This window comes from Boleophthalmus pectinirostris, unplaced genomic scaffold, assembly GCF_026225935.1.
Source record: "Boleophthalmus pectinirostris isolate CB_2022bp ecotype Guang Dong unplaced genomic scaffold, ASM2622593v1 HiC_scaffold_13, whole genome shotgun sequence".
NCBI classification, from domain to species: domain Eukaryota; kingdom Metazoa; phylum Chordata; class Actinopteri; order Gobiiformes; family Gobiidae; genus Boleophthalmus; species Boleophthalmus pectinirostris.
In genome coordinates, this window is record NW_026571036.1 from 6,430,105 (window position 1) to 6,443,179 (window position 13,075).

At 40.1% G+C, this 13,075-nt stretch overlaps 1 protein-coding gene across 1 annotated transcript in view; it reads left to right on the forward strand.

Annotated features, from left to right (window-relative positions):
- The window catches only part of LOC110162709 (pleckstrin homology domain-containing family G member 1), a 106,254-nt gene that overhangs the window by 33,399 nt on the left and 59,780 nt on the right, over positions 1 to 13,075 (forward strand). The window contains exon 2 of the mRNA XM_055149513.1: positions 5,763 to 6,271. Coding sequence (XP_055005488.1) covers positions 5,763 to 6,271 — 509 coding nt within the window. The remainder of the gene's footprint in view (positions 1 to 5,762; positions 6,272 to 13,075) is intronic.

The following is a 13,075-nucleotide window of genomic DNA, read 5'->3' on the forward strand; positions in this document are numbered from 1 at the left end:
CATTTTCCACTAAGGGAAATTTTCAGTTTAAAGTGGGAAGGACATGTTCCAGTTTGTTCCTGTAAAATTAAACTCCACATTTATCAACTATAAAGAGAAAAGTATTTTCTAAAAACATATTTTTTTTTAGGAGAAGCATCAAGTCTTCTTAAGTCACAGGCCTCAATTCCAAGTCAAGTCCAGAGTGACTGACCTTCAAATCCAAGTAAAGTCCCAAGTATTTGTCCCTTTTTATCAAGTCAAGTCTCAAGTCCTAAAAATTGTGACTCAAGTCTGACTCGAGTCCAGGTCACGACTTGCAAATCCCCACCTCTGCCATGAAATATAAAATAAAACATAAGCACACGAACGTTTCACTCTGTAATTTCTTTTTCAGACTAGACCCATAAAGAAGTGGAATAAGGGAGCGTGATGTAACTACTGCAGCTTTCATTTTTGGGATTGTGACAAATTCAAATGGCAATTTCAAATGTATTCTGATTATTCTTTTAGATATGTTATTAAATAGTTGAAGTGAATAAAAATTCAGGTCCAGCGTTACAGTTAACTCCCTAAAACTGCATCACATAATTTCTGTCAATCCCATAGACTCATAGTACGTTTAAATATGAGAAATCTTTGTAGTCTTGTCCCATATTCTTCTACCTTTTGTTTTAGTTTTCCGTTTCATGTTTCTGACTCTGATCTGTTACCGTGCAGAGCTTTGAAGTGACAGAAGCTTCTCGTGCCCTCAGACCTCTATCTGTGGGACCATCCTGCAGGGCATCTGACTGTTTTCACAACACGCCAGCTCGGGGCCAGTACCACTCCGCTCGCTTTGATGGTGAACTCTGACTGCTGGTGGAATCGACTCGGTTTTCCCCTCTCACATACTCAGCTTTGTTATGGAAATCGGACATGGAATTGGATACAAGATGGTTATGTTTAAAGCACGGGTCTCCAACCTTTTTCCTCCAGTGAGCTCCTTTACAAGAAGAAAATGCCAGAGAGCTACTAGTTTTAGCGGTCACCAGAAATTGAGTATATTTAAGAGCCACAGTGAGCCTTAAATGAGATGATTAGACGCCTATAAACCATAAACCATGTGTCATTTCTGAGCAACTGCGCGGCCTCTGGAGGTAAACTTACTCTTCTGCGTAGCTGTCATCAGACTCGGCGTCAGTTCCAGTTAGAATTATTCCGGCCTTTCTGAATCCCAACAGGATGGTCCAGGTTTTATCGATCCATCCAATGACTTCCAGGAAAGTTGCATGGTGCACTCTCCCGGTTTCACAAACTTCTCCAACCTTTCTTTCTGCTGCTTGATTACCATTTTTGGCTGAATATTTTGCTACTTGCAGCTTGTAATCTGCAAAATATGATTTTCTTTTTGGGGGCATTTGTGTTCAGTCTTCTCAGTTGTTTTTATAAGTTTCAGTAGTACAGACTTAATGGTGCGATCGACAGATACAATACAGACAGGTCATAGGCTCTTTCTGCAGGAGACATGCGCAGTAGAGCTAAGTGACAGTGATACAGGAGTAACAGGAGCAGCAGATACTGGAAAAAATTGCACCGGAGTATAAGGACCACCCAAAGCATGAAAAATAAGGGATACTAAATTGAGTAAATTGTAATGAACTTAATTATTAAAGAATGTGGAAGCATAGACTGCATGAAGCTCAGGAGACTAGCAGCTATAGCAGTGATTTTGGCCACTTTCATATTAAATAGGAATATGTTTATGGATAAAATAGTGAAATAAAAACACCATGATCACGTAGAGCAGGTTAATACGAACATTTTAAGACTAAAATAATGAGGCTCACTGCAGCAGTTTCAGAGAGAGGGGTGACAGTTTCTCATTAGAAAGTGAATTGGAGGTGGAGTCAATGGAGCCGATAGCGTGCCCAAGGTTACTTCCTGTTTGGAACGCAACGACTTGGGCTAGACTAGCTATGTCCATATACAGTTTTATGTCTAAAAGCGGTTGTTTTTGTCAAAAACCACCACAGGAAACCAGGATAAAACAGACCAGCTGAGGTGTTTAGCCCAGAGTCAAAACAATGGCAAGTTTTTTTGGCTGAACATTGTTGTTTTTTTTTTGTATCAGAATATTAAAATGTGTTTTTGGAGATGGATATCATGGTAATGTGTTCATAGATGCATGACCTTGTATGTCTTTCTTTGCTTTAATTGTCTTTTAGTAACAATTGTTGCCAAATTAGACAAGACAATGCGACCCATGTTTTGTTTACTGCAGAACTTTAGTATGATTAGAAAGTTGGATCCCTTCTTTCAACTGAGTTCTTAATGAAAATAACTTTCATTAAACCATGAAAGCCATGTCACACCGTCTCTGTTAGTTCTCTACTGTCCCTCTCTGTGTGTGTTCCTCTCTTTTGCCAGCTGGCCCTATGCTTTCTAACGGATCTCTCTCTCTGTGGACATGAGGTTTGGCACCAGCCCGGAGCCAAAGAGCCAAAGAGCCTCCTGTCCTGTCTGTATACATCCACCACAGGGACGTGCTTCACTCCACACAACCGGGGAAATAGCGTCCTCATTCACCAGGGCGTCCAGCACTCGAGAAGAGACGTAATCCTGTTAGCTCAGGCTGTTTGCGAGTAATGCTTTGGAAAACATCACAGGGACGAGTAAATGGGACTTATTCAAGTTACTTCAGAGACATTCTGAAAAGTAGTTTTTTTTGGGTGTAATTTATGTCAGTGGGTGGAGGAGGTTGTTAGTAGTATTAGTAGTTGTAGTGTTAGCAGTAGATATAGTACTAGTTAGTAGGCAATACTTAGTAGTTGAGATGGCTGTAGTTATTGTTGTTAGTAAGAGAAGTAGTTAGGAGGTAGCAAGTAGTGGTAGGTGATAGTATTAGTAGTAGTGGTAGTAATGGTAGTCATGTAAAACATCACAAGGATAAGTAAAGAGGTTTTGTTCATTTATCTAAAAAAAAATATACAAGTAAAAGTAGAATTAAAAATAGAAATAAGGTAACAGTAGAGGTAGTTTTTGCACAGATAGTAGTAGTAGTAGTAATGATGAAATATTATCCAGTAGTTTATGTTATTAGGTTCTTTTTTCAGACCTAGAGTTCAGTTTCATACCTGACAGTTTCGACTGCTCACATAATAATAACATAAAATATCGGAAGATCAAATGAATTTCATTGGACTTTTCCAGTAGATGTTATGTTTGTATAGTAGCTGAGGTTATAGTACTAATAGTAGGTAGAACTTGTAAGTACTAATAGTGTTAATATTAGTAGTAGTTGGTAGTAGTTGATGGTAGTTAGTAGTTTCATAGTACTCGAGACTGGCCTTTAGACTGGCCTTGAGATCGCTTTTTTACAGTCTTGGACTCATCTCGGAGTCGAGCGCTTTTGGACTCAGTCTTTTCTCGGTCTTGATGGCGCTCGGTCTCGGTCTTGTCTCGGACTTGAGGTCTGACACTCGACAAGTGTGATCATATTTCATTCCGGCTGGTAAATGTGCAGAGGCTGCTCAATATCACTGCAAAACCAGTAAGATAATGCAACTGTAAATGTTATGAACCTGAAATAACTCCACTGTTTAACTTCAAAGTTGTTTTCTTTAAAGTGCCAGTGAAAGCGGGATTAAAGAAGTGGTTCTCAAACTGTTGGTCCGGGTCCAAAAATGGGGCATGTTTAAGTATTTAAGTGCAGTACAGTTTGCTTGGCTTATTTTAAGCCTAAATGAACATTAACCAGATCAAACGGAGATAGATTCATAGAAAGCATTGATATACAGTATATGTGCCAAAATAACTGTAAAATATAAATAAATGTAGAAAATGACAAAGATGGTCTTGAGTTGATCTCAAGTGGGCCGTGGAATTGGTCTTGTCTCGATCTTGTCCTGGTCTCGGGATCCTGTGGTCTCGAACTGGTCTTGGTCTCCATTACTGCGGTCTTGACTCTAATAATAGGAGTTTGTAGTAGAGTAGCAGAGAGTAATAGGAAACAGTTATACTAGTAGTGGTAGGTTAAAGTAGTTCTAAGTTATTTCAGTATTAGTAGTAGGTGTATTTCAGATTGTAGTTGTAATAGTAGGTACTGATAGTAAGTATTAGTAATAGTATGTATTAGTAGTGGCAGTGTAGTTATAAATCAGTCAGCATGAGTTGGCTTTGACACTAAAATGGTGGTGTAGCTGTAGTAGCACTAACCAGCTTGTACTTTTTACTTCCACTTGCAGTATTTCCAAAGTACTTGGACAGTTGTTGCCCTATTAGCCTGCGGTCGCTGGGAATGCTGGGAATTGCGTTGCCAAATACTGCTTAGAGGCCAAGGCTGTGGAATCTCAGAGTGTGGATTGTGAGAGTACCCGGGGTCCACAGTGGGCCCTTTTAGCCCAGCGCAGAGAGTGGAAAGTGCTGCCGTTTGGTGCATACATTTGAATGAGTTAAGTCTGTATTTAAGTCTGTGAGTAATGTATTTAAACAGCTGGACAGATGAAGGCGGACTGTACTTTTACCTTTAATTATAATTACTGGAGTCACTTTTTTAAGAAATTGTGTTTTTCAAACTTTTCTACCAGCATACTTTAAGTCCTTCTTGTGTAATACTTCAATTAAATATTAACAGTACTATTGTGTGAGTAAAAGTTGTGCTTCCTTTTCCCACTGTGAGTAAATCTACAAGTGACAAAAGCTTTTTGTTGACAATATGAAATGATTTGAACATTTGTGTTTCTTGCATCGCTCCTTCACGTATAATGTAGTAGTTTTCATTTTTGTGCCTATACTTTGAACAAAAAAAAAAAAAAATGGATTTTGTCTTTCTAAACAATTACATGAACTCTTTTAATGTTTTAATCTTCAACTCTTTCTTGAGTTGTAGATTTGTTTAATTTCTTTCTCCTTCCACTACTTTGTACTTCTACTTTAGTAATATTATTTTGAAGTAACATTGCTCTCACTTGAATATCATTTTTGGCTACTCTACCATCTCTGCCTATATGCACTATGGCTGTTAAGTACTGCAATTTTTTTTACATATTTTTTTTTTTACATATCAACATTCTATTGCTGCAAATCACAAAGGTTGTGATATTTTTTTTCCTCAAGCACCTTAGTATATAGTACTTTCTTCTTCAAATTCAAGAAGTTTATTATAAATTTTCACATGAAACACATGAAGAATTGAAATCATGTTTCTCACTCCCAATCTTCTAAATAAATAATAATAATACTAAATGGAAAAGTTCAAGTGTTCATCTTTGGGGATAAACAGATTCCTGTTTCTTGGGCGCCTGGTGGATAAAGAGGGGAGAGAGTTCAGCATCCTAACAGCCTGGTGGATGAAGCTGGTGGATATGAGTCTAGTGGTGCAGGAACAGAGGCTCCTGTACCTTTTCTCTGAGAGCAGGAGGCTGAAAAGATTGTGTGCGGTGCCACTTGCATCACTCACAATTGTGATGTCTTTGTGGGTGAGACGGGTGGTGTATTTGTATTGCAGGAGGGGAGTGGTGCACCAAATGATCTTCCTGGCTGTGTTCACTATGCGCTGCAGAGCTCTCCTCTCCTTTACTTACTTTTCCTTATACCATGTTTTCTTATATCTGTGTAATCCCAAGTGGTCCATGGGTGTATAATAGTCTCTGTGCTCTTATACTTGTTCTGATACAGCTCATTCTAAAACTATTCAGGCGAGGTTCATTTCTGTCCTGTCAATGGGACTAACTGTGACATTGAAATCTGAAATTTTAGCAACTTGACATTTCCTTATTTCGTCTTCCCTCTTTTTTTTTCAGACGACTACACCTACCTCCCCGATGTGCTGCCGCCTCTGCCTGAAGTGCCGGACTCCGTGTCGGACCTGAGCTCACGGTGCCTGCGTAGCCCCTCCTACCGCCAGGCCCCCTCCCGCTACAGTTCCTCCCACAGCATGGACTCCGCCCTGGACGCTACCGACCGGCCCGTCAGCTACACCTCCACCTCGTCTTCAGCGTCGTCCCGGGACAGCCACTGCTCGCTGGGCAGCCGCTCCACACTAGTCTCCGCCCCGATGTCGGACAGAGATTCTGGGGCGATAAGGTTGGAGCTGGTTCCGACCAAACAGCTGGAGGACGAGAGCGATGTGGAGTCCAAAACGGGGCAAAGGAGACAGAGTAACCCACAGACGACAACTGCGACAGAGATGAAGGAGGTGTCCACGAACGGGACAGGGGGACAGGGACAGAGGACGTACGTGGACAGGGTGGTGCAGGAGATTCTGGACACGGAGAGGACGTATGTGCGGGACCTGCAGAGTATTGTAGAGGTAAGACTTTTGGATTTAGGGCCTGTTTACACGAGAACACAGGTAAAAACGACAAAATATTTTATCTCAAGTGCCTTTCTTTTAGACGGTGACAGCGTTTTTGGGGCTTAAAAACGCAAAAATCTGAAACCACCCTCCAGAGTGGAAAAGTTGAATACGCTCTGCTGTAGTGTTTCCGTCTACACTGTCCAAGACACAAAACTCTGGTCACGTCGCGTATGCGTTTGTCACATACATACAGTACACAGAAACCTGGCATGCATACCCAAACGAATTCCACACACTTTTGCGTCACCGTATACATGCAGATTTCCTCCCAAAAAAGCTTGTCTAAACGCGGAATAGAAAGTGAAGTCACAATGTCACTTTTACGTTTCTCTTCAGACAGTCATCATATAAACGTGAACAAGTAAACAAAAAAATCTTAGAGCTGGACCGTGATTACATGCTTAAATCACAATTACTCACATGCTTTAACTTTTTGAAGTCGTAACTGTTTTTCAAATCAACAGTCTTTGTTTTTGACTGATACACGTGATCTGCATCAAAATATTTGATCACAATTGATTATTAATGCCGTTAATGCAATAAAATGCACTAACATGCTCTTTGAGGTCAGATGGGCATGATTGACAGGTGGATTAGCCAATCAGGGACATGCATCATCTATATCAAACAAACATGGCTGCTTACAATGAAAAAAAAAGACAAAAAAATTAATGAAAGACATTGCAGATTTCATCAGAATGAGTGAGCGAAGCACTAAACTCTGCTAATTTGAGGTGAGAGAAATGAGATTTTGTTTTGACCAGTGAGCTCATTTGTTTCACATGTGTCATTGAAATAAACACATTTGATTGGACGTTTGTGTCTGGCTCGAGCTGCGACAGAAGGAGTGATGACCAGATTGATTCAGGACTTTTACTCGATTAAAATGTATGTAAGTTTAGTCATAGTTGTAGCCATTATGATTATTTTTATGTAGTTATTTTAGTCAGCAAATATGACATTGACTTAATATAATATTTTGGTCATAGTTTTACGACTGAGTAAGAGAACGATATAAGAAATGAAGGAGTAATTGAAAGCAGCAGAGGTAGAGAATGGGAAACAGGAGCAGAGGAGATCAAAGATGGAGCATGAAGCTTTGGCACAACTATAAAAAAAAAACAGGATCAGGTCAAAACATATGAGGAGCAAGATGTTTTAATGCCTGACAACATCAACTTTAGAGATAGGATATGATTGCCAAGGACATCAGATTTATTTTAACCTTTGTACACCAGAAAAACATACTTGGCATAGTGTGTATTTCATTCACAGACATTTAGGTAACCGCATTTCTCAGGCCTGTTTTAAAAACACTTATGTTTTTAAAGTGAATACATTTTCACAAGATATTTTTGGTAGGGAGATTATTATCAAAACAAGACCCCATCTTTTAAGGGCCCATATTACTCTATTATCTGATCTATGTTATAATGTTGTTTCCTCATCACAAACAGACCTGGAATTGTGTTTTGTATCATTGAGAAACTCATAAGAGTCAATTTTAACTACCATATTTTTGGGAGTATAAGTCACCAGCCAAAAATGCGTAATGAAGAAGAAAAGAACATATATAAGTTGCACTTTTGTGGGGAATTTATTTAAAAAAATCAGAGACCGGGAACCAACATTTCATCTTGAAAGTCAAGTTCTAGTAAAAACAACAGAACAGAGAACAACAGACTGTTAACGTCACATATGAACAGTTCTTCAGATAAATATAACATAAACGACAGAACAGAACAAGTTTACCAAACTCTCCATCTCACTCCAAATCACTAAATCCATTCTTCTTCTGAACAACTCAGCAACCTCCAGAGGTAAACAGAGCGCTGCTTCCTCTTCTGCGTAGCTGTCGTCAGACTCCACATCGGTTCCAGTTAGAATTATTCCAGCCTTTCTGAATGGAGGATGGTTTCAGTCGATCAACAATGCCTGGACTTAGGCTTTGTTGATCCATCCAGTGTCTTCCAGGAAAGTTGCATGGTGCACTCTCCCGGTTGCCATGAAGCTGTTCTCCATCCCCACTTTCTACCAGTCCCTCACAAGTTTCTCGCTCACTCCAAACTTTCTTTCTGTTGCTCAATTGCTGTTTTTGGCTGAATATTTCACTACTTGCAGCTGGACAGTGGCTCTTTTTGCAGAAGACATGCGCAGTAGAGCCAAGTGACAGTGGTACAGGAGTAACAGGAGCAGCAGATACTGACACACAAGACTATAGCCTCTCCACGTTTCAGTGTGAAAATTTTAATATATAAGTCACACCGAAGTATAAGTCGCAGGAAACACCACACCATGAAAAAAGTGTGACTTACAGTCCGAAAATAAGGTAATATGACTTTTAAATACATGACCAGTATAGTGTCTGTCTCTCTCCTCTTGTTTTTGGCTCTGATTCTTCTCAACAATAAAGTCACCTGCCTTGGCTCGCGGGTGTGGTGCGCTCACGTTACACGCTTGCTCTGCCTTTGTGCCTCTAGCTACGCACTTTTCAGCAAACTCCCATCACATGAACAGTTTTTGTGTCCTCCGCTTTGAACTGCAGTGCCACACATTGCATTCATTCTCCTGTGATGGGAACTCATTTGACTGGAATCAAAGCTGTTTGTTTGTGAATGTTTGTCTTTCTGCAGGGACTTTTCATTTTTGCCATTGTCTGTTGCACAGATGGGAGTTGTGTACATTGCTGAAGCTCCATTCAAATTGCGTGTGAAAACTCATAAAACCCAGTCTCTCATACAAATACTAATCATTTTACATGTGGTTTTGTTCACTTTTAATAATTTTTCTCACCACGTTGTGATTCATAAAGGTCAAAATGCTATGCTATGCTGTCTTGAAAAGTTGTCAAAAGTATCAAAGATCAGATATTAATCATTACTGATACTAATATCGAAACTACTCATTTGGGCAAGTATCGATACTAAAAAAAGTCCTGTACCACTGAGGGATTACACAGATATAAGACCATATAGGAATAGAAAAGAAAGTACGACCATTTTGTCTAAAGAAAGAGTGTTTGTTATTATTATTGTGGTATCATAATCAGTATAGAGTCTGTTCCTTAAAGGCCCCATATTACATTATTTTCCGATTATAAAGTTGTTTCCTCATCACAAACAGACCTTCAGTTGTTATGTTTCATATCACACGTTTAACTCACTAACCATGCATATTTAGGCTGAGTTCTTCTCTGAAAACACTCTGTTCCACCTTGTGATGTCATGTGGTAATACAGGAACATGCTCTACTGTGTTTTCTAAACTCCATACACCCTGCCAGTCTCTTCAGAACAAATATAAAAGGTAGGTAGATAGATATAGATAGGAAAAGATCACGGATACAAGCGGTCGAAATGAGTTTCCTCTGCAGGGTGGCCGAGCGCTCTCTTAGAGATAGGGTGAGGAGCTCGGTCACACGGGAGGAGCTTGGAGTAGAGCTGCTGCTCCTCTACATCGAGAAGAGCCGGTTGAGGTGGCGCGGGCATCTCTTCCGAATGCCTCCTGGGCGCCTTTCTCGGGAGGTGTTCCGGGCATGTCCCACTGGAAGGAGACCCTGGGGAAGACCCAGGACATGCTGGAGGGACTATGTCTCTCAGCTGGCCTGGGAATGTCTTGGGGTCAATAAATAGTCATTAAAAGTTTGTGCAAGACATTTAAAGTTCGTGTGCATGAAGTGCTAGTTCTGCAGGGTGACAGGCTGGACTATGACAGGTTATAGAGCCTGCTGTCTGTGGGGTCAAAGGACCGTTCATTCCTACACTGGAGTGAGAGGAGCCGTCTGCCTTTGCTACTCCTCTGTGCTGGAGCTCTTAACTTGAAAATTACCACTTCATGACATCACAAGATGGAACAAAGCATTTTGAGTTTTGGAGATATAGACAGAGTAATAGTAAAGTGTTAATAAAACAAAACACAACTCCAGGTCTGTTTTTGAGACAACATAAGATGGTTTAAAGCTCACTAGAGTCAATTTTGCATAATATAGGACCATTAATAACAAAAGAGTTTGAAATAGTTGTATTGTGACAACACTACTAGCTAGTAAGATCCAAACAAATCAAAATCACACTTTAAATTAACACATTTGTCAATTCCAAGTTTTAATGGAATAAAATGTGCTAATCTCATATTCATATCTCTGCAGACCCATTATGAAACTCATGGGACTCGTTTAGCAGTTCATATTTCAGTTTTCTCTCAAATGTTCTTGCTCCTGGAAGTGTTAAAATGTGTACTGTCAACTGAATTCAGATTTAAAAACAAAAATCACAGTATTTGTCTAATTTTTTTACCCATAAATGTTGTAGCTCTCGTTTATTTTTTTGTTAGGCCTTCATCTACAAACTATAGCCAACCACTTTTTTTTTTTTTTTTTCCCTATTGATACTAAGATGAAAACTGAGGCAAAAACAGCACATTTTCAGGAGCCTGTGATCAATACAATTTGTGTATCATTTGTTTTTTCAAAATAAAACCAAAAATAAGAAGAAAAAAAAAAAGATTTGTCTCCAAAACCAAAATGAAAAAACAGATAATGATTCCAAGAGACCAGGACTGAACCAGGACTGAACCAGGACTGAACCAGGACTGAACCAGGACTGAACCAGGACTAAATCAGTCTCACTCCTGGTCTCAGTCCCGGTCTCAGTCCTGGTCTGGTTCCTGTTTCAGACCCGGTCTCACTTCTGGTCTGATCCCTGTTTCAATCCTGGTCTCAGTCCTGGTCTGGTCTCGGTCTATGTCCTGGTCTCACTCCCGGTCTCGGTTCTGGCCTCAGTTACAGTCTCAGTTTCAGTCTCAGTCCTTGTCCTGGACCCGGTCTGGTCCCGGTCTCACTCCTGGTCTGGTCCCGGTCTCACTCCTGGTCTGGTCCCGGTCTCAATCCTGGTCTCAATCCTGGTCTCAATCCTGGTCTCAATCCTGGTCTCAATCCTGGTCTCAATCCTGGTCTCAGTCCTGGTCTCAGTCCTGGTCTCAGTCCTGGTCTCAGTCCTGGTCTCAGTCCCAGTCTGGTCCTGGTCTGATCCTGGTCTCAGCCATGATCACCTGACAATCTACGCGGGTGCACTTCCAAGCTCGTCCCGATACTCAGTCCTGGTTTAGTCCTGGTTTAGTCCTGGTTTAGTCCTGGTTTAGACCTGGTTTAGACCTGGTTTAGACCTGGTTTAGACCTGGTTTAGACCTGGTTTAGACCTGTTTTAGTCCTAGTTCATTCCTGGTTCAGTACTGGTTCAGTTTCAAAAAAATGAATCTGTCTGTTTTTTCATTTTGGTTTTGCAGACAAATAATGAAGAAAATTGTTTTGTTTTTTTCTACATTTTCTTATTTATGTTTTTATTTTGAAAAACTAATGAATGATACACGGATTCTTGTTTAACGGCACGTATCAGCTCACCTGTTGTCATTCCAGCTGAGTCGTTTCTTTCTGGTCAGATTGTGTCAAACAAAGCTCAGATTAAAGTCTTAACAAAGCCTCAGACAGAGCATGCCTACAGTTAGCATCACACCCTCAGGCAACGTTGATGACCTCAGCTGAAAGGCATCAACGCGATTCACGACTTGAGACGACTCCTTAGTAATTCTTTTGGCTAACCCACTTTGCTTGAATGCGTTCTTCTAACACCTCAGTGATTTGTCTGCTAGCATTAGTTAGAAATCATTCCAAAATTCCAAAATCCGTCTTGACACTGATCCAGATTCCACCTCAGCGTGCCGTCAAAAGATCTCATTTTCAAGTTGAGCTCCAAGGCCTTTCTGTCCAACATGGTCTGAAATGTTACACCCTCTTCTATTCTCTACGGGTCATGTGCACCAAAGCGGGAATCAAATAGAAAATGCGTACAGCGCTTTTAAATCCCTATAAGAGGCCTTTAATTGTGAGTTTTATCCAGGGGTGGAGTGGGGCTCTGAAATCTACCGGGAGCGTGAGCAATGCAACGGCCCATATCCAGTCTGACAAAGCCCCTTTTATTCAGCGTGGTTGTTTTAAAGCGGATCTATTATACAAAATCGACTTTTTAGAGCTTTTAACCGTGTTACACTACCGGTTAAAAGTTTTAGAACACCCTGATTTTTCCAGTTATTTATTGCAATTCAAGTCGTGCAAGTCCAATAACGAGCTTGAAATGGTACAAAGGTAAAAACTGAACAGACAGAGGTTTAAAAAAAAAAAGATAAAAATACAGAACACAAGTCCAAGCTCTGCCAAAACTACTTCAAGAAAAAAAGAACAAAATGGTAAACTTGAAAACATGGAGTGTCCAGCACAGTGTCCAGAGTTAAACCCCATCGAGCTGGTTTGGGATGAACTGGACAGAAGAGTGAAGCAACCTACAAGTGCCACACATTTATGGGAACTTCTGCAATAGACTTGGGAAGAACTTTCTGAAGAATATTTGATTTCTATTGTAAAAAGAACAAGCCATGAGTGTGTTCAGTTGTTATATCTGCCAAAGGTGGACACTTTTATGAATCAAAAGTTTAGAAATACCTTTTGGTCAACAGTAAATAGTAAAAAAAAAATGGAAAATGTGTGGTGTTCTAAAACTTTTGACCTAGAACAGTGGTCACCAACCTGTTTTAGCCAAAGATCAAGAAAAGAAAGGTCTAAAAGAGCAAGATCTGCTAACATGAACATAAATAACAGCAACACAAGTGATCATGTTTATAGATTCAAACTGCTTTATTTTATTATTTATATTTAACTTAAAGGAATGCTCATTACAGAATTACAGTTTCGGTAATTTAACTGTTT